The following is a 21442-nucleotide window of genomic DNA, read 5'->3' on the forward strand; positions in this document are numbered from 1 at the left end:
TCTAGGACTGACTGGGTAAGTGAAATGCCAGGCACCCGACCTCCTGCACGGGAAGAACTTCACTGCAGGCATACGGGGTCCTGGGACCTGCTCTTGAGAGCGCCAGCTGATTCCCCACTTCCTGTGGGAGGGTGAGCAGCTGCTCACGGTGTCCCTATCAGCCCTAGCTCCAGACACAGATGGAGGGAGCCCTAGGGTCCGGGTTCATGAGGCCGCCAGCAGCCCCATGCCAGATGCTAGCCTAATGAACTGTATTGCGTTAGGAGGCTGTTCTGTATCCAGCCCCTCCCCCCACACTCCTCATGGGGGACCCCAGTCTTGCCGCCTGCCATGCTGTGTGAAACCCATGGGTGGAGCTGTGGTCGATACCCCAGGAGAACAGCACGTGGTGCGGATGCCAATGGAAGGGAAGCGAGGGGGCTACTGGCTCGAGGGCTCACCCTGGGCTTCCCAGCAGGAAGGGCCTAGCGCCCTGGGGCCACGCCTGAGGCCAAGCATGAGCTGGGAGCCAGGGCCGCGGCTGGACCCTGCTGCGTCCTCCATGGCTAAGCTAGGAGCTCTGAGGGGGCGTCTGGCTCTGACAGACGCTGTGTTTAGTGAGCGCCGCTCCCTGGCATGCACCATCTCAGGCTGGGCTTTTAGGACCAGCTGTCGGGCCTGTATGTGCACAGTTGTGCAAGAACAGGGTGGAGATGGTGCCATCGCCCAGCTGGGCAGGCTGACGAGGAAAGCCGGCTGCCACACTCAGTGCGCGGAGCAGGGGGGGGGCAGATGGGCCTGCAGCCTCGGCTCCGTTCGGCTCCCGCGCAGTCAGGCAGGAGCACAGAGACGCTGCTGCCTCCTCTGCAGAGCACACGCAGCTGGGCAGCAGTGCATGCTTCCTCACGGCTGCCCTGCGCTTCATTCCCCAGCCCCTGCACTGAGGCTTGGAACAGAGACAAGTCGCCCGCCTCCAGTGCGCCCCCTGGGGGGCAATACAGAGCCAGCAGGGGCTAGTGAAAAGGATTCCTTTATTACAAAGAAAGGCCGGGCTAGTTATAGCCCCACCCAGGGAGTCCTGCCCGATGAATCACACTGGCAGAGCTGCACGTGCCATGGACGCTGGCACGTTGGCATCACTGCAGGCAGCTGTGACAGGCCTGAGACCTGGGCTCTGCCTACAGAGACTCGGAGGCGAGTTAAAGTCTAGGACGTGTGCAGCGGCTGTAAGCCCAGGAGAACCGCTCACGCCGGCTGCTCGCCAGCCAGCAGCACGCTGCAGGGAGCCTTGTGGTTAGGAAGATTAAAACCGAACAGCCCTGCTCTGGAGAGGGGTGCGTGCTGGCGGGCGCTGACCCCGCATGAGAAGGGCCGGAGGGGTCCCCTTGCTGGCCCCGGGCGGGAAGGGGACGATGCAGGGTGGCAGGCCCTTCCCAGAAGGCAGCTTGGTGGTGTAGGACGAGGAATCCTGGAAGCCGTTGTGGCTACAGGTCCGTAGCTGGGCCCCAGTCGTAGCCTTCATCCTCATCCGAGTCGTAGGCCCGGGCCTGGGTGAACTTCTTTTTCAGAGCGCTGTGTTCGTACTCCCTGCAGGGCAGCAAAAGGCCATGTCAAGCCCTGGCTGGGGAGCGGGAGAAGGGATGCCAGCTGCACAACTCCCCCACCCAGGCTCCTCGGGCCTGGTGAGGATTTCTCCCAGCACCCAGTTCATCCTGCTCTCCCGGGGCCCTGCGGACTCATCTGCAGAGCCAGGCACCGCTGCCCAAGAGTGTGCCATCCCCTCAAAACCAGGGCAGGAGGAGCCACCCCCCAGCCAGTCCTCCCCCCGCTCCCGGGGCACTTTGCTTCGGCTGAAGCCGACTGCGGCTCAGACACAGAGTCAGCCTGGCACCAAGAGGGGGGTGAAACCCCCTCTCGCTGCAAGAGGCCCTGCCATGCAGAAGGTCTCCTTGGCCGTGGGCTGACGCTCAAACCGGAGGGGCAGCGTGCGCAGCCAGGCTCTGGGTTGAAGAGCTCTCAGTGGCCCACAGGCCATGGCTGGTTTGGGTGCAAAACGGGCCCTGGCTGACATTCCCCTCCCTGCCCCTGAGCATGTGTGGAGCCCACAGACCCTTGCAGGGCAGGCCAGGAGGATGGGAAGGTGAAAGGAATCCAGTGACTTGCATTAACCCCCTCACAACTGGATTTCAGGCTGCAGCCACAGACCCAGTGTCCTGGCAAGGGCTGCCAGGTGTCCCGTTTTCGACCACAATGCCCGGTCAAAAAGGGACAGTGCGGCTCCGGTCAGCACCGCTGACCCGGTCGTTAAAAGTCTGGTTGGCAGCACAACGGGGCTAAGGCAGGCTCCCTGCCTGCTGTGTCTCCGGGCGGCGCCTGGAAACAGCAGCATGTCCCCACTCTGGCTCTACACGCTGCCCCCGCCCCAAGCCCTGGTGCTGCAGCTCCCATTGGCTGGGAATCATGGCCAGTGGGAGCAGCGGGGGCGGCACCTGCAGACGGGGCAGTGCACAGAGCCGCCTGGCCGCACCTCCACATAGGAGTCAGAGAGGGGACATGCCACTGCTTCCAGGAGCTGCCACCCAGAGCCTGCACCCCTGACCCCCTGCCCTGATCCCCATCTTGCCCTCTGAACCCCTCAGTCCCAGCCCCACCCCTCAACCCATATCCCCTTCTGCACCCCAAACCCCTCATCCCCCTCCCACCCTCCGAACCCCTCAGTCCCAGCCCAGAGCAACTCTCCTGCACCAAAAATCCCTCATCCCCGGCCCCACACCAGAGCCTGCACCCCCAGCCGGAGCCCTCCCCCCCCTTGTAGAAAGTTGGCAACCCTAGTCCTGGCAGGAAGGCTGCTCCGAGCAGGTGATTCACCCCCCACCCCACTCACTGCCCATGTCACGCCCGCTGGCTGCTGGTACCTGATGCTGCTGTAATCCTGTCTCCACTGGCCCTGAGGCTGCTGGTCTCCATCCTATTGCAATCAGAAGGAAGTTGTTAGAGGCTGCAGAGCTGAGTGCTCCAGATGGGGGCGCTGCAGCCCCAGGCACTGCCCTGGGAGGGGCTCCACGGGCAGAGAGGCAGCACCAGCCCTCAAGCCCACTGGCCCGGCTGGCCTGCCCCAGGGAGAGCACCCCCAGCTACCCCTGGAACGGGCACCCCCGCCCACCGCACCCTGGGCTTTGAAGAGGGGAATTCAGCTGCCCTGGCGCTGTGGAGGCTGCTCATAACAGGACCCTTTGGTGCCCATTCTGATGGGGGTTAGCGATGCCCTCTGCGACCAGGGCAAAGACCTCCTGTCTCCTTCCCCAGAAGCCACCAGCCAGGTCTGACCCCTGCACTGCCTGGCACCCTGCTCACCCGCGGGGGGGCGTAGGCCAGAGAGACTGCCACGCGCTCGTCTGGGTTCTGGGGCTCGCCGGGCTCTACTGGCTCTGAGGACCGGGCCAGGGCTGGCTGGGCATAGTCATCCTCCAGCTCGTTGTCCGTGTAGGCCCCCCCCTCGCCATCCGTGTCCTCGTAGTCGCTGTTGGCACGGCTGTCGCAGGTCAGGTCCCCCGTGCTGGCGGCACGCTGCTGGTTCAGCAGGTCCAGGCCCTCCTCTGGGGAGGCGTCCATCTGCAGGGAGAGGAACGGGGGTCACCTGGCAACAGGCCCAATGGGGCCCACAGTGACTCGAGGTGCTGCCCGAGGCGGCATCTGCACTGGCCCCTCGGCACTGGGTATCGGTCTCCCCCTGGCCCTGTACCTCAGCTGCCTTGCAGAGGAGCAGGGTGCTATGGGAGCCCCTCCATGTAATTCTGGAGCACATCCCCCCTCACTCCCCCAGTGCCCAAGGGGCTGCCCCGGCTGGCCTGGGAGTTGGGATCAGAGCCATGTCTGACAGCACAGGGAATTAGTCAGGCAGACTTCAATCCCAGCGCCCTGGCAGTTCTCTGGCAGCAGGCATTGGGCCACGCCCAGGGGATGCCCCGTTTCAGTCAGGCCAGGCAGGAGGGGGTACAGGAGAGACCTGAGAAAGGCAGGGGGCCTAGAGGAGCGAGAAGGCCTCTATGGGTACCTGCTCCTCCGCTGTCCAGATAGGCCGGGCCTGCTGGGTGTGGATGATCTCCTTGAGGCTCTGGTACCAGGGGTCGGTGCTTCCGCCGAGGCTGATGGTGGCCGTGAAGAGGTAGCTGTAGTTCTTCTTCATCTTGACAGCCTGTGCATAGAGGCGGCGGGAGCTCTTCTTGGAGTCGGGGGCGAGCCACTGGCGCATGGCCTTGATGCCCTGCCGGCTGTCGGGCTCGCAGAACACCACCACCGGGTAGTACTGCACGTAGTTGAGCCGCTCCACGGCGGACGGCGTGATGTCCAGCAGCGCGTGCTTGTCCTGCGGAGCAGGAGAGGGGCTGGGTGGGATGCTGGGGGAGGATCGTGGGGGCGGGAAGGGAAATCTACGGCGGGGTTCCCCCGCCCCGGAACACCAGCTGGGAGGGGCTGGGCCATCCACTGCCATGAGCACTGGAATACAGCTCTCTGGGCTCCCCGCCCCCTTAGCAGGGGGATCCCCACTGCCTGGCCTCGTTCCCCCCCCACACACACACACACTTCCCGGGCAGACACAGCAGGCCCCACACTCCCTCAGGCAAGACACCCAACCTCTCGCCCCGTGGACAGGGGTAACATGCTGGTCAGGAGGCAGCCAGCGTGGGCTGAGCATCCCTCGCTATCCCTGCCCTGCAGGGCCTCACCTTCTCAGCGATCTGCCGCACCGAGTCCAGTTTGATGACCTTGGCCGACTCCCCGTCGCGGCCCACACTCTCTGGGGAACAAGCACAACATGGCAAGGGAGACGGTGAGAGTGTCTCTAAGCCGGACCCACTGATTGTGGGAAATGGCATGAGGGGCCCCAGGGCATTGCAGGGGGTGTGCACGGATGGGGGGGTGCAGAGAGGGGCCCCAGGGCATTGCAGGGGGTGTGTACAGATGGGGGGCAGGCAGAGAGGGGCCCCAGGGCATTGCAGGGGGTGTGCACGGATGGAGGGGGGGGCAGAGAGAGGGCTCCTGACCCGTCTAGCTCAGGAGGAAGCCGCCAGCGGTCTGGGCAGGTGAAGATGCAAAGCAGCGGGCAGATGGGGGCGGGGAAGGGACGGACAGACAGACAGACTGCGCATGGGAAATGTGGAGGCCCAGGATAAGGAAGCAACTGGGATCAGGGCCACATCCCTGAAAGGGCCCCTGGACTGCGGGAGGCTCTCAGCATTAGGCACGGCTGAGGGAACACTTCAGCAGGGCACGTGGGTCCCGCCAGCTCTAGCCCAGAGCACCCGCTCCGTAAGCTGGCCACGCACAGGAGCCCTGCAATCCCCACGGAATATCCCAGGACAGGGCCCGTCGGACGCTCCCGGCTGCGCTTACGGGCGATTTCAAACTCGTCAGGCAGCTCCGTGCTCAGCTTCTCCATGGCGATGTCCGAGATGGGCCCCAGGATTACGACTGGCCGTCTGAAGCTGGCTGCGGGGAGAGGAGAGTTCAGCGAGCCGGGCACCACGTGGGACATGAGATCTGACTGAAACGCTGCAGGCCACGGGCAGGCCCCCCGCCCCTGTGCCACCGCGACCTGTAACGGGCGGGGACGGGCCCTCTGCCCCCCAGGCTGGGCGTAGCTGGGCCCAGGGGATGGCTGCGAGCGGCAGGACCAGAGACGCCAGAGGCCTCAGGCCGTAGGAGTGTCCAGCTTCTCAGCATTCGCCACGGCTGCAGCCTCCTAGCCAGCCTGCAGGGTCAGCCCAGCGTGCTCCCCGCTACCGCCAGTGCCACTGCTGCTTCCACGGGATCCCTGCCTAGGCTGCCAGGTCTCAGGCTGTGGGAGGGGCCCGGCTCCGGCGGGACTGACTGGAACACCCTCAGGGCGAGCGACGGCCCTCGTTAGCCGGGGGGAGGAAGAATCGGCAGCCTCATCCCTAGGCGCAGAGTCAGGCAGCTCAGCTTGGCTTTTGAGGAAGCTTCCCAGCCTGTTTGTCTGGCCGAGGGGGAGTTCCCACGAAGATACCCCCTGCGCCCCGGCCATTGCAAAGGGCAAGGCACGGTGAGGAGCAGGCCCCAAGCGCACTCCAGGCAGGGGACCCCCCATCTCAGCAGAGAGCAGGCGTGCAAAGCAGCTGCCCCTGCACGGGCAGGGCCTGGGGCAACGCCTCCCAGGGGACAGGCCAGCCCAGTGGGCCGCCAGGGAGTGCAGGGCCCCCCCTCACATGGACAGGCCAGCAGCAGCCAGCCTCCTGGGCCAGGGCACAGGCCAATCGCTCCCGCCCCCAGCACCGCTCCCCTGGACCAGCCCCAGGCTGGCGGCCACGCCCACCTTCCCGCAGCACCACCCTCTCGTAGGGTGGATAGTGGCCCTGCTTGGTGAGAGACGACAGGTCCTCGCGGCTCTTCCGTAGGTTCTTCTTGGCCCCCCGCAGGCCCCGCAGCTTCCAGAACTCGGCCCGGGCCCCGGAGGAGCTGGCGACGGAGGTGGCCTTCAGGACAGACTCCAAGCTGGCGAACTGCTCAGCCCTGCACCAGAGGGGGAGGCAGTGTCAGCATCGAGAGCCCCAAAGCATCTTGGGGCGCCCCCGAACCAGCCACCTCACTGTCCCTGCTTCGGCACAGCCAGTGTGCCCCACGGTCCAGTGCTGGCGAGCGTTTCCAGCACCGCGACCAGGGATCCCCTCCAGGGGCCGATACCAACTCACCTCCTCCCTCGGTGCCCCCCTTTGCCGATGGGAGGGGCTGGCGAGCAGCAGACACTGCGAGCGCTCAGTATGGTTATCCCAGGAGCCGTGCCGGGGGCAGAGAGACGCTCTAAGCCGCAGAGCCCCGTGCAGCGAGACCCAGGGTGCATTTCCTTGCAGGGCACACGGCCTGGGTCACTGGATTTCCGCCTCGGCACAACAGGAGCAATGGCCCAGCAGTGCTAGGGCGCAAGTCCTGCCCCTTCTAACCTTGCAGGCGTGGCAGGAGGGTGCTGTGCCGCAGCCCCGTCAATCCTAGGGCATCAGGCTGCCCTGCAAACAACCCCTACTGCCTCCCAGGAAGAAACCATTGTCCCCGTTTCACAGCTGGGTAAACTGAGGCCGAGAGCTGGAACGTGACCTGGCCTCCAGACACATGGCCACTTTGTGGCAGAGCCAAGATTCCCAGGGCTACCACTGGACCATGCTTCCTCCAAGGAAGTCATGCAGGGACAGAGCTTCCTCTCTCTGCCCAGAGGATCACGGGCCTCCCTCCGCAGTAGGGTGGGTGGCCGGCATGGCTCTGAGGCAGAGCAGCTCAGGACAGCATATGTGGGGCTGGTGGGTTCTTGGCCCCATAGCAGCCACCTGCCCAGGCCCTGCCTGCTGGCCCTGCTGCTCTGTCGCTGCCCAGGGCAGAAAGCTGGATTGATGACTGCCCGCCATGGGAGCGTCATGGGCCCCTCAATGGGCTCTCGGCTGCAGGTGCCGGGAGTGGGGAGGTTATTGCAATCCACACTGGAGGACGTCCCCCCACACTCCCTTAGTGGCTCCGATGCCCTTAGCTCAGCCCCAGCTCCCAGGGCTCAGTGCCCCCGCTCTGAGACTCGTGCCAAGGGCCCGGTCCCCCCGGCCTGCCCTACCTGCTCCTGTTGGGGATGATACCCTTGTCCAGTTCCTGCAGGTCCCTGCCCATGCGCACGGCCAGCCAGCTGCCCAGCTTGCCGCGGTACATGGTGTCCAGCACGTGGAAGACCTCGCCCCGCGTGAAGCTCAGCCCAGAGGGAGCGTCCTTCTCGAAGTCGAAGTGCGTGCGGATGTGGAACGAGTCCCCCACGTTGGACTTGAGCATCTTCCTGTAGACTGGGAAGGCCAAGACAGGGCCCGTCAGGGCGAGGTGGCCATGAGAGGAGGGGGCATTTGGGGGCCAGCACACAGGGAAGATGGAGGAGAGATGGGCCGGCTGCATTTGTGCAGCACCTTTTACTGCCCAGGTCTCAAAACCCCTGTGGAGAACAAGGGACCGTCTGCGTAGAGGGAACAGAGTCCCCCAGCGTGGCTCATGAAAACCGGGAGCAATCAGCAACACAACCGAGCTGGAAGGAAGATGGAACCCTCGCAACCATGGAAACTCTGGGAGCGTGAGCTCAGCGTCCAGGGAGATGGGCAGAGCCCAGAGCAGTGAGTGGGATGGATGCCTCCCACCATGAATGAAGGTCGGGGAGCAGGAGCGTGCAGGGCAGCAACCCCAACATAGGTCACGTTGGAAACAAGAGTGAGTGGCTGGACGAAGCAGGAGGCAGCTCTGGTTGGGAGGTACAGGCTAGATGGGGGAGTGGGACCCCGTAGAGAGATCGGGCACCAAGAGCCTGGACTAGATCCCAGGCCTGGATTCAACCCAAGACAGTGATCTGCCATAGGGACATGCGGCTTCCCTTTGGGTCTCCCCACCGGTGTGAGTGTAGCAACACCAGCCCCACCCCTCGGTCCAGATGGCTGTCCTGGTGTCACACGGGTGCCCGTCCTATAGGACGCTGGTGCAGCCCATCTGCACTGGAGGCTGGCACTGATGTAGTGTCCCCGGCATGGTGGCTTGCGGTGTAGAGTTTGGAGCGGGTGTTGCAGCACCTGAGGGTTTCTCTGGGATGCGGTCGAGGGCTGGGTTAACTCCCACCCACCTGCGCTCAGTGCAACAGGGGATGTGCCTGGGCCCGTCCAGCACAGCTGGGATCATGGGCACTCCTGGGGAGCCTGAGTTTCGGGAAGTCCCAGGCTGGTCTCGTCTCTTGCCCAGCTTCCCAGGGGAAAGGGGAGGAAACACATGTGGGCAGAATAACGACGGGCTCCCAAGGGACAGACGTGGGTGACCATTGGTAGCTCAGTCATAGGCAAGGACCAGCCAGAGCCTGGAGCGGGACCTTAACACTCAAGCCCCAGCACCCTGCAGCCGCAGACTGGAGGCCAGTTGGTCACTTACTGTCCTGCTTGCCCTGGGTCAGCAGAACGACCTCCTCACCCGGCGGCAGGGACAGCAGGTACTGCACGGCGTCCTCTCGCATCAGGCTCTGGAAGCTGGTATCATTCACCTGCCAGAGAAGAATGGGCCTTAGCGCCGGCGTCCCCCGTCCATACCTGGGCGGGAGCAGCACACGGCCAGGGGAAGGGCCTGCACGGGGACGGCGCTCAGGCACCGCAGGGCCAGGCAAGTGCAGGGCTAGTGGCCGGAGCTGAGTCCCAGAGTGAGGATTCCCAGCTCCGTGACCTTGGTGCTTACGATTCCCTGTCGGTCACACTGACCGCACGAGGGGGTTCAGAGGGACGTGTCTGGAGATCCCTGCCTGGAAGGTGCTAGAGGGAGAGGGTGGAGCCTATGTAATTTGTGTTCTGGGTCACCCTCTAGGCCAACCCACAGAGGAGGAGCCGTTACAGGGCCAAGGCTCCATCGCGCCAGTTGTAGGGGCTTGTGTTTTTAGCTCTGGGAGCTCCCCGGTTCAAGCCCTGGGTGCTAGCTGAGATGGCGGTCGCTGCACACTAACCTGGGGACACTTCAAGGAGAGCAGGGGGCCCGGATGCCTCGGGGAAGAGCACGGACGTGCTCCAGGTATTCTAGACATGCAGCGGGTGGCACTTTCGCACTGCAGGACGGCCAGAGGGAGTGACCGCTCCTGGGCGAGCCCCTGGAAGTGCTCACAGCAGGAGACGAACGCTCCTGGCCGGGGCAGGGCTAGACTAGAGGTTGGGAGAAGCATTTCCAAGGTCGTCTCCCAGGATTAGCTTCCAGCAGGGTGGCTCCTGGCACTCCATTCGTGGGAGACTCTCCACCCAGGACGAGGCCCCTTAGCGGGGGTGCAGGGCTGCTGGGAGCCAGGGGGTTTGGGAGGCTAGAGATGGTCACAGGACGTCCCAGCCCATAGGGAGCTGAGCCAGGAAACAATCCCAGGATTTTGGGCTCCCCTGCACTTCCTGGGCTCAGCTACTTCCCAAGAACAGTAAGAGCCGCACTGGACGAGGACCCCCCCTTTGCGCAGGGAGGGTCGGGATGCAGCAGCACTTTCATTCCAGACACTCTCCCTCCCCTGCCCCTTGTTTGCAGTGGTACCTGCAGAACCTGGTCCCCCTCTTTGATCCCCTGGCCGGCCGCGGGGCTCCCCTCCTGCACGCCTGCCACAAAGATGCCCACGTCATTGCCACCAGCCAGCCGCAGCCCGATGCTCTTGGCCTTCACAAAGCGCACGATCTTGGCGTCCGGGCTGTACCTGCAACCGGGAAGAACCGCAGCGTGAGCTTGGAGCAGCGGAGTCAGCGCGGCCATCGGAGCAGACAGGTGCCAGCAGCTCATCGTCCCCAGCCAGCATGGGAGGGCTCACGGGCACTTCACCACCACACACGAGAGCTTCACCCTCAGCTCCTCCTACCTGCCCTGCTCCGCACTGGCTCCATTGCGGCCCCAGGCGCTCACCCCCCGCCGAGAGCCCTCCTCTTTGGTATCAGAGCTCTTCTTAAACCCAGCTATTTCCCATCGCCCCCTCCCCCTGCCAGCCCTCTGCTGTGTGGCTTCTCCCCAGGCTCGCTCAGGACTGCGTCTGGGCAGGGCCCTGTTCTGTCTGCACAGCCCCGTGCACCTCCGCCATAGCCGTGCCTAGACACGGCTCCCTTCCCCAGCTAGCCCAGGGAGCACATGGCAGCAGCTTACCCATCCTCCTCGCTGGCTCTGGCTGCGAGGTGGCCACTCTCCTCAGCGGGCTCCTGGGGATCTGAAGTGGGAGAGGCTGGGGTAAGGTGGAGCAGCCCTGGACACTCAAGCTGCTTTGAGGGCTGCAGGAGGGACTTTGCTGGGGCAGGGGGGTTGGAAACAGGGAGTCTGACTGCCTGGGTGTGGTGTGTGGCTCAGTGCTCCAGAGATGGCTTATGAAGATGGGGACGTCCATGCTGTTGACCTCAGAGCTGCAGGCAGCACCGCCAGAGAGCAGCGCGCCCTTCTGCAGGGGCTCGAGAGCAAAGGACGCTGCAGGGGGAGAGACGCACACGGGTCATCAGAGCGCCCGAGACTACACAAGGCTGCTGCCAGAACACAGCAGCTTGCCCGGCCTGGCTGGGAGCTCTGCCCACAATGTCTGTTCAGAGCCTGGCCTCGCTTATGGGAAGTCAGTGCTGGTGAACGGCCCCTATCGACAGCCTTGGAGACTGACGGCCTCTGCTTCGCCACAGAACAGGGGCAACACAGAGAGCGGCAGGGTAGGCTCCCCCTCCCCCCAGCTGCCACTCGCCCCTCGGACCCCAACGTATCTTCAGCCGTGCCCTGGAGAGGCCTCCTCTCCAGACAAGCGAGGAGATCGGTTTCCAGGGCCCCACTCAGTCCTGGCCCCGCCACTTAGCTGGACAGCCAGACTTCCAGCGACTCCTACCCATGCTGGTGATTCCTGCCATGAAGACACCTGAGTGCTAGGAACCAGATGGACACATCAGCCCATTCCCAACACGCAATCGGTCACTACCCTGCTGGGCGGGGCGGGGATGAGACTGCCCAGCCCCAGTCTCCAGAGCAGGACAGGCTGGACTCAGCCTCGGGGCTCCCTGCCTAGCCCGGAGGAGACCCAACAGCCAGGACTCACCTGGGACAGGAGCATCGTTCTCCTGTACAGTCGCTGCCGGCTCCCTGCTGAGCTGTCTCCCCTCCCTAGAGCAAAAAGAGATGTGAGAGTTAAGCAGGACGGCTGCTGCTCCTCCGTTTGTGGGACAGGGCACGTCACCACCACAAACGAGAGCTTTGTCTGAAGGAGCCAGGGTCGGCCTCAGCTCCTCCTACCCCCCCTGCTCCGCGCTGGCTCCATCGCGGCCCCATGAGCTCAGGGAAGGGGGCTCTGGTCCCATTCAGAGAGCCCTTTCCCGCAGCCCCTTGCTTGAGAGAGCTCGGCTGGAGGCACGGGGACATCCTGGGACTCGCACGCATTGGGCTGCCTGGTTTGGCCCTGCTCCTGGAGCTCCCCTTCACGCCACAGCAAGTGCACGGGAGGGGGGGAACAGAGGTGAGGGACTGGAGACGCTCAGAGGAGCTGCCAGCTGGAGGAGTGCGCTGCAGCTGGGCTGCCTGCAGTGCTTGTGGGGTTGGGGCCCTGTGGCACTGGAATGGGTTCCCTAGGGGGGTGGTGGAATCTCCTTCATTGGAGATGTTTAAGGTCTGGCTTGACAAAGCCCTGGCTGGGATGATTTAGTTGGGGATTGGTTCTGCTTTGAGCAGGGGGTGGGACTAGATGACCTTCTGAGGTCCCTTCCAACCCTGAGATTCTAGGATTCTACTGGGCACGGCACACTGTGAGCACACTGCACACGCACACACTGTGCATTGCACGTGCACACGCACACACTGTGCATTGCACGTGCACACGCACACACTGTGCATTGCACGTGCACACGCACTCCCTGCTCCAAGAAACGTGCAGTCTATGCAGCAGGGTCTGGCTCTTGACCAGCAGGCAGCCGTCCCCCGGTAAGTGCTGTTCTCTGGGGCGCAGGCCCTGCTCGGCCCTGCAGGGGAGAGCTCTGATGGCTCACAGCACCCAGGCTCCTCTCTGACAAGCCACAGACCAGCTGCCGGCTGGATCAGGCAGGGAGATGCCCATGCTGCCCCTGCCTTCTCCTCCCACGTATCATCACCTGCCTCGCTCTGAGCCCACACAGAGCCGCCCATAGCAGGCTCCAGCAGGCACCTGCTCCAGCCCCTCCCACATCCACCAAGGAGCCCTTAGAGAGCCGCCCTCCCCCAGGCTGTCCTGGCAGGGGAGAGAACGGCGACTGCCAAGCAGTGTAATGCCCCATGGGGCAGATGGCCCCGGGCTGCCGTTCTCTGGGGCCGTGAAGGCAGAGGCTCCTGACGGTTACGCTATGGGACCCAACGAACAGACTCCCTGGGAACTCCGCGTAGGCTGCTCTGGCTGGAGTGGGGAAAACTGGGCGAGGTTTGCGGTGCAGGTCAAAGATGGGGAGGTCGCCTTTAAACTAAACTCAGGGCCCAGCTCCACATAATGGCACCACTCAGCACTGGCTCCTGGGCATGGCGAGGACTCGTACACACGCTTTATCCATGTTACAGACGGGAGAGGGGGACAGGCAGAGAGCAGCCACCGAGCCGTGTTGATCCACAACCCCAAACCGGGGCTGTCTCTCAGGGGTCTGACAGTGCCTCAGGACAAGCCGGCTGCTGGGGAACACAGCCGGGGAAGAGGAGGAGTGGCCCCTCCGCCTGGGGTGGGACAGCGAGGGTCTGATGACTCGAAGGGGGACGGGGGGGAGGGGGGGGAGAGGAAGAGACAAGTGGCTTACGATAGCGAGTTCGTCCTGGAGGCCTCTGGGGCCCGCTGGGGGCTCTGTGCTGGGGGCGGGTGGGACAGTTCGGAGCCAATGTCGGAGATGTCTAGAGCACAAAGTGGGGAGAGAAGACAGCGCAGTAGAGCCAGGCATGCCAGGACACAGGTTCATTTCCCTCCTCAACTCTATGGCAGTGGCAGGCGTGTGACCCGCTGAGTGATTGGGGGCTGGGGAAGGACTGGAGGACTCTTGCTGTCCAATGCAGTGAGACAACGAAGGCTTGGAGGCAACAGACCAAGTATTCAGAGCCCATGGCCCTGCCGTTCGCTCGAGAACACCTGCGAGTCTGCCACGTGCCGCTCCACTGATGACCTCCCTAGACGCCCAGTGGCAGCGCCTGGCTTCTCCCTCCAGCTTGCCCAGCACGGCTGCAGCTACTCAAGGAGCAGAACTGGCACAAACCCAGCCCTCGCCGGACTGGTGGGCACCGAGCACACAGGCCGTGCCGCCGGAGGACTCCCAAACAGTAATTACCCCGCAGAGTCCAGCCCCCTGAGCACCATGGCAATTAGGTCACCGTGACCTTTGAATTCAGACAGCAACTAGATACTCGCTGCTGCCCTGGTGTGTTCTCCCCCCTCCCCAGCACTGCCACGCCGCCTGTACCCAAGTCAGCCACAGAACACGGGTGTCCTGGCTCCTTCCACCTGGAGGCTCCCCCGGGCCCCCGTGACCCCGCTCACCGTCCAGCCACGAGCTGTCACTGTCGCTGTCCCTCACTTGGGGGATGTTGACCAGGAACTGCCGGTTGTCCCGGAACACGAGCAGCCTCAGCATCCCCTCTGACCTTTCAATCAGCCTGCGGGTGTCAGCCAGAGACATGTTCTCGCTGGTGACACCATTAATCTAGCCAGAGGGGCAGAGAGAGGGGGCGGAGGATTACAGAGCTGCCTGCCAAGTACCACGCTCAGGGGGAGGCTGCAGCCTTCCCTGGGGCTGGGCACAGCCGAGAGCAGGGGGGTAGTGAAAACGGAGCCTATAGACCAGAGTAAGTCCAGATCTGCCACCCCCCCTCCCCAGCTAATCTAGGGATCCACGCTGGGGAGTACAGCGCTGAGTCAGTCACACTCCCACATGCCAGCCAGTGTGTCTCATATCAGAGCGCCCAACGGGAGGGGTGGGACTGTTGATTTAACGGGCAGGGCCAAGGCTGGCTCTGGTCCCCATAGCTACCCTGCTGCAATCAGGGAAAGACATTCCTTTGGACAATGCAGGCGGGTATGAAGCCCAGCGAGTCCACGTGGGTATTGGAACAAGGAGTTTAATCATGCTGTGTACACATACAGGCACAACACAGTGAGGAACAGCAGGCCTGTTAACAACAATACTCCCCACTACTACAGAGAGGGGTTTTCATCCAGAGATTTCAAAACACTTCACAACCACGGTGGGAAATATCATTAGCTCTTAGATAGATGGGACGCTGAGCCAGGAAGGAGGTATGTGGTTGGAGTGTGAGCACACACACACACACACACACACACACACACACACACGCTTGCTCTCCCTCTGTCCCCAAACCACCTGCTGATGGTCGGGTGGAAGGATCTCTCACCATAGAAAGACTTCTGACTATGTACATAAGAACAGCCATACTGGGTCTGACCAAAAGGTCCACCTAGCCCAGTATCCTGTCTGCCGACAGTGGCCAATGCCAGGTGCCCCAGAGGGAATGAACAGAACAGGGAAACACCAAGTGATCCATCCCATCCCCCATTCCCAGCTTCTGAACAGAAGTGAGAACAGAAAACTAGCACCATGTTTAGAAAGTTCCCCAGACAAGCAGCACCTCCTCATGTGCCCAGCCTGTGAAACACACTTGCAAATTGAGTTTAATTATAGTTGTCTGTTCTGACCCTCTTGCCAAGGCCTCTTGAACAAATCCACTTCAGCTTCTGTATTTTTATGCATTAAAAAAATAAATCCCCCCCCCCCCCCCCCCCACACACACACAAAGCATCAGTGGTGTCCTCGTTTGCAGAGATCAGGTTATGTACAAGTCTGGCTGGGAGGGGGCAGGGACCATTAAATAAACTGGTTAGTAAAATGTTGACCTCGACTAGCTCTGCTGAGATAAAACCTGTCTGTGCCTTTTCGCCACTCAGCAGCTAGCTAAGTAACTCCATGTTAAACACCCCTTGGCTGCAGAGGTGCTGACTCTGTGGGTGCTCCAGCCCATGGTGTAGCCAGCGCCTCCCATCCTCCGCCTCCCTCCCAGCACCTCCTGCCCGCCACGCTCAGCTGTTCCGTGGTTTGCAGGAGGCGCTTGGGAGACAGAGGGAAGAGTGGGGATGGGGCACACATGGGGGAGGGGGTGGAAATGGGCAGGAAGAGGTGGGGCAGGGGTGGGGGCTTGGGGCAGAGTGGGGGCAGGGAAGGGGGTGGGGGTCAGATGGGGGGAGGGGTTTAGAGCACCCACGGGATCCAGAGGAAGCCAGCACCTGTGCTTGTCTGCAGTGAAGACAAAGTCGGAGTCATTTCGGGTCTGGTTTTTGCACAGACAAGGCCAGAGGGTTGCTTTGGCCAGGGGAAAGGCCCGTAGATTGGGTTCTTTGTGTGCACTTGTCTTTCACTGTACCCGATGAGCACTCACCTCTGTTCAGGTTTTCAGGGGCCAAGCTCCACCCTGGGGCAGGCAGGCCACCGCGTTCCCTGTTTGTGTGAGGACTCAGTTCGTCCAGACAGTATGATGCAGGCGCGGATGGCAGCTCTGTGGCTAACGCTGCCCCAGGCCCTTCCTTTTAACTATCTCCTTCTGATCCCTCTGGAATACTCTTTTGAAGGATTTGAAATTAGAAATTTGGCAGGTTTGAAGTTTTCCATGGTAATTTGGGGTTTAAATGAGGTAGTTGTTAATTGACAGTTTTTCAGGCTGGTGTGTACACACACGCACACTGTACCAGGTCACCAGAGTGGGTTAGGAACAGATACATAGTGATGCTGGTACAAGCCCCTAGTGCACTGAGGTGCACGTGGCAATAAACTAGACTAGCTGCTGTGTCCACACTAGGGGCTGTGCTGTTAACTACCTCCCAACCCAGCCAAAACAGTTCTGTCGGTAAAAAGACGATCTAGTCCCCAAAACAAAGAAACCCTCCAAAAACATCTAAACCCACAACGCTTGCTCCACTTGTTCAGACAGGGGATGTGTCTCTTTTGGAGCCCTATGGGTTCCAGGCCATGGTGAAGCCTCCTCAGAATGCACCACACAGCAAGGAATTCATGCCATTTAGTAAATGGGGCTGTCACCACAGACACTTAGACCTGGAAGGGCCCTCGAATCATAGAATATCAGGGTTGGAAGGGACTTCAGGAGGTCATCTAGACCAACCCCCTACTCAAAGTAGGACCAATCCCCAATTTTTGCCCCAGATCCCTAAATGGCCCCCTCAAGGATTGAGCTCACAACCCTGGGTTTAGCAGGCCAATGCTCAAACCACTGAGCTATCCCTCCCCATCTAGTGGTCATCTAGTTCAGTCCCCTGCGCCGAGGCAGGGCCAAGTATTATCTAGACCATCCCTGACAGGTGTTTGTCCAACCTGCTCTTAAAAACCTCCAGTGATGGAGATTTCACAACGTCCTCAGGTAATTTGTTCCAGTGCTTAACCACCCTGACAGTTAGGGGCTTTTTCCTAATGTCCAACCAAAACCTCCCTTGTTGCAATTTAAGCCCAGTGCTTCTTCTCCTATCCTCAGTGGATGAGAACAATTTATCCTTCTCTGCTTCAGAGCAACCCTTGAAGACTTATGTCCCTCCTCAGTCGTCTCTTCTCCAGATTACACAAACCCACTCTTTTCTCGTAGGTTGTGTTTTCTAGACCTTTCACCATTTTTGTTGCTCTCTTCTGGACTTTCTCCAGTGTCCCCCCGCTTTCCCATGGTGTGGGGCCCAGAGCTGGACACAGTACTCCAGCGGAGGCCTTCGATGAAAAAAACATCTACCCTGTTTCCCCGAAAATAAGACAGTGTCTTATATTAATTTTTGCTCCCAAAGATGCGCTAGGTCTTATTTTCAGGGGATGTCTTATTTTTCAGAAATGAAAAATGCCTTATTATCGGTGGATGCCTTATTATCGGGGGGATGCCTTATATTACAATGAGAGGCAAAACTGTAAGTAGGCCTTATTTTCGGAGGATGTCTTATTTTCGGGGAAACAGGGTAACATCAGTGAGCAAAATCAAGGCTGCCCAGAGCAAAGGGGTGAAAACAGCAGAGGTGTCTGCGCAGAGCAAGTGCCACGACAGAGTTTGGAGCACAGCATCAGAACAGGAGGTTTGGAGCAGGAAAGCACTCACGAGAGCGAGTGTCACTCACACGCTTTGTCTGGGCTCAGACAGATCGTGTTAGCTAGTGTGATCCAACGAACGCGACCCAATACCCCCCCTCCCGTTAAGTCCCAGGCTAGACAAAGCCATAATGGCCAAACCCGCAACCAGAGAGGTGAGGAAATAGCTGCTCTCGCAGCGGCAAGGGCTTGGGAGAGAAAGATCAGGAGAACAAAAGGGCAAGATGAGCCACAAGAGCAGGCGGAATAGCTCAGCTCCCCGCTGGCTCCATCCTGGCAGGTCTGACCCCACGGTTACAATGGGGCCGAGCAGAGCTGTGAGCCTCCCTTGGTTCTGTTGGGAGCGCTGAGGAGGAGAGTCTCAGAGATGAGAGGAGACCCTGGAGCCGGCAGGTAATGTGGACAGTCCTCCTGGGGAGGTTTTGCCCCATCTCTGCGCTGGGGCTGGCAAGGGGCAGATCAAGCCAGCCCAAGCAGAGCCCTAAGTTGTGCCTCCTCCTCCTCTCCCCACCTTCCACAGCCTCCCAGACCTGAAGACGAGCCGAGCTCTGTGAGCGCCAAAGCTGGTTTCTTCCACCAACAGAAGTTGGCCCAATAGAAGAGATTCCCTCCCCCACCTTGTGTCTCAAATAGCCTCCAGGGGCATTCCAGCAGCCGAGAATTGCTGGGGGGGGGGCGATAGTGCTCCCCCACCCCCACAGTATGCCCCCTGTGCCAAAGTGAGTTGGGGAGGGAGGGGGAGTTGGCTCCGCCCATATTGGGTGTGGGAGCTGAACTGGACAATCATATGGAACAACAAATTACTTAGAAAAACTTTCAGACGGAGAAGAGACAGGGCGCAATCGCCGTAATTTAAACATTAAAATATAGAAACTCAAACCACCCACCCACCCCACCCCACTCTGTCCTGTGCAATCTGACCTGTTTCTCACACAAAACCGGGAAATTCAGTGTGAAGCCGTTTATCAGCATCCACTCACACACCCACAGCTACTCACAAAGACACACATTGTCCACTCCTCTGCAATGCAACCCTACACCGCCAGCCTCCATGGTCACACCCAGGCAGCCTGAATTCTCCCAAGGCAGGGAGGAGGAATACACACATCTCCTGGCTAGGAAAGAGCCCAGAGAGCCCCACCCCCACACCACTATGTCACATGACCTTGACCAGCTAAACCTATTCATTGGCCAAAACAAAGTATGTAACCGTTGGAGTTGACGAGCAAACCATCAATCACCTATTAACTTCTACAAATAAAAAGGCACAGGACATTGCAGAATATTTGCATGTAATAACTTACTAGAAGTGGAGACCTCAGTAATAAAAAGTCAGAAATTAAGGTCTCGTCCCATAATATGCTACAAAATCAAACCAAACTGATCAGCTAAGAAGTATAAGTTCATATCTACAGCTCAATTACATCACTCATCATTATACACCGATTGCTCATCTTCAGCTCTCACAGAACACGAACCACACAGCTCCAAAACTCAGCTCCATGTGCCACATGCTGTCAGAAATAAATCCCAGTAACGTTACTCCGATTGCCAGCTCTTTGGGGCAGGATCTGTCTCTCTGTTCTGGGTTTGTCCAGCACCCAGCGCCTGGGCCACAACTAGGCTCCTTGGTGCTATGGCAAGACACCTAATCAGCAGGCTAGACTCCAAACTGCAAATGGTAGGCAACAGCGATTAATCCCACGGGACAGTGGTGTCAAACAGAGGGCAGTTTTCAGGCTGTCCGAGTGGAACTTTGGGGCCTGTGGCCAAGTAGAATTGATTTTCTTGGGGAACAGAGCGAGAGTTTGAACGTTCTTGTTGATAGAACCATCGAAATGTTGGGCTGGAAAGGACCTCCAGAGGCCATCAAATCCAGCCCCCTGTGCTGAGGTAGGACCAAGTAAATCTAGGCCATCCCTGACAGGTGTTTGTCCAGCCTGGTCTTACAATCCTCCAGGGACGGGGATTCCACAGCCCCCCTGGGAAGCCCGTTCCAGAGCTTCGCTTCCCTGAGAGTTAGAGAGTTTTTCCTAATATCTCACCTAGATCTCCCTTGCTGCAGATTAAGCCCATTACTTCTTGTCCTCCCTTCAGTGGACATGGAGAACAATTGATCACCTCCCTCTCTGTAACAGCCTTTAACATATTTGGAGACTGTGATCAGGTCCCGTCTTCTGTTCTCAAGCTGTGGGGTTGTGTGTCTATGTTTCACACTATTTCCTAAGGCTGGGGGGCATGATTAACTTTTACTGGTTTCCCCCCCACCACCACTTTGTTTTTAATATTGGTCCATTGAACCACGTGGCGGCAACACCCAAGTCACGAGCAGATTGGAGAGGAGTTTCTGCTGTGCCTCCCATCAGCTCTAAGGTCGCATCTGCCGGGAAAAGGAACCTGTTGTGATGGGGGGGGTCAAAACAGCCCCTTTCAAGTGATGCTGAAGACAGTTACCCCGCCTACACTGGCAGGGCAGACATTTCAAAGCCATTCTGGGGCCGGCAGAAATAGTTTAACATCTGTTATTAAAACAGCCTCATCTTCCTACTGCAGAGAGCTCCCAAGAATCTCCAGACCACATGGCCCAGGGACAGCGTCACACCCTACACCGAAACCCAGCATCAGGCACAATCCTGATGAGTGCACCAATCCTTCCAGACCTCTGCATACCTTTAAAATGAGGTCCCCCTCGTGCAGCGAGCTGTCCTTGGCAGCCAAGCCTGTCTCTGTTATGTGTTTGATAAAGATCTGGCTTCCCAGCTTCAAGCCGTATTCTGCGCCCCGGGGAGAGAGAGACAAGTCAGGTTCAGGGAATGGAACTAGAGAAATACCAGATCTGGGGTATCAGGGAGACAGGTCCTCACTATGAGCCCACAGTACCCCGTGGGAACCCTACGGCTCCAGCGGTCGTGTTAGCCAGGTCACAAACTCCAGTCGCTCAGGCCTGGTGCGCGTACACAAATTGCACCCATGTAACTGGCTCGGTTTCTAAATTGATTTAGTGAACTCAGTGCAATGTGGCCACAGACCCAGTGCGTAGAAGTGAAGATATTCCTTCCTATTCCACCCCCCAAGGCACCCCCTCAGCCAGTGAGCCCCCAGACTGCTCAGCCTCGCTGCTGTTAAAGGCCCTTCATTTCTAAGCCCTCAAAGTCATCCTGTTCTGCCCCTCCCGCACGCCGGGCAGCCTCCACCAGACTATGCAATGAAGAAGGATGGTTCATTCCCACTGGAGGGGGCTGGTGGGGAGAGACTGGGGAAGCTGCCTCTTACCTTCGCCCTCTTTCTGCTTCACCAGAACCGAGCGGATGGGTTTCATTGGAACCTCCTGGCGCGGCAGCCTCTTGAACCCAGACACTAGCGCAAGCCCATTGGTGTCCCCATAGCCATTGGTGGAGTGCTGTCTATGGTAACTCTGCCTTTCAGAGCCGCTGTCTGGGCTCGGTCTCCTGTTGCTGCCATCTTGGCTCCGCCTTCTGCTTCTGGACACCTGCCTTCGATTGTCATCCCGAGAGCGGCCGGAGCTCCTCTCACTGGAGGAGTCTCCGTCGTAGCCTCTACTGTAATCCGCGTCGTCCTGAGGCCGGCTCCTGTTGTGACTGTCGTACCTGTATCCTTTCCCGGTGCTCCGCGGCGATGACTCGTCTCCCTGGTACCCGTACTCCTCATCAGAATCGTATCGGACGGTGTTGGGAGAGTGCAAGGAGTCGCTGGATAGTGGCTGGCTGGTTTTGGTTACAGGAAGCTGAATTTTCTTTGGTCTCTTCACTGTCTGCAGGTGGGAAGGAAGAAGAATTGGTTGGCAAATGACACGTACTCTGCCCTCCCAAAAGAGAGCCACC

At 60.0% G+C, this 21442-nt stretch overlaps 1 protein-coding gene across 4 annotated transcripts in view; it reads right to left on the minus strand.

Annotated features, from left to right (window-relative positions):
- Positions 1-993: 993 nt before the first annotated feature.
- TJP3 (tight junction protein 3) overlaps positions 994-21442 on the minus strand; it is a 53261-nt gene continuing 32812 nt past the window's right edge. For all 4 annotated transcript variants that reach the window (XM_054013839.1, XM_054013838.1, XM_054013840.1 and 1 more), the window contains 16 exons: positions 20874-21372; positions 20271-20374; positions 13997-14159; positions 13269-13359; positions 11561-11625; positions 10642-10702; positions 10048-10204; positions 8926-9034; positions 7592-7811; positions 6314-6510; positions 5374-5469; positions 4707-4777; positions 4034-4345; positions 3334-3591; positions 2895-2947; positions 994-1566 (listed from right to left, as the gene is read on the minus strand). In XM_054013839.1, the coding sequence (XP_053869814.1) occupies positions 1464-1566; positions 2895-2947; positions 3334-3591; positions 4034-4345; positions 4707-4777; positions 5374-5469; positions 6314-6510; positions 7592-7811; positions 8926-9034; positions 10048-10204; positions 10642-10702; positions 11561-11625; positions 13269-13359; positions 13997-14159; positions 20271-20374; positions 20874-21372 (2559 nt within the window). In that variant the 3' untranslated portion in view covers positions 994-1463. The remainder of the gene's footprint in view (positions 1567-2894; positions 2948-3333; positions 3592-4033; positions 4346-4706; positions 4778-5373; positions 5470-6313; positions 6511-7591; positions 7812-8925; positions 9035-10047; positions 10205-10641; positions 10703-11560; positions 11626-13268; positions 13360-13996; positions 14160-20270; positions 20375-20873; positions 21373-21442) is intronic.

Source organism: Malaclemys terrapin, chromosome 24 (assembly GCF_027887155.1).
Source record: "Malaclemys terrapin pileata isolate rMalTer1 chromosome 24, rMalTer1.hap1, whole genome shotgun sequence".
Classification (NCBI taxonomy): domain Eukaryota; kingdom Metazoa; phylum Chordata; order Testudines; family Emydidae; genus Malaclemys; species Malaclemys terrapin.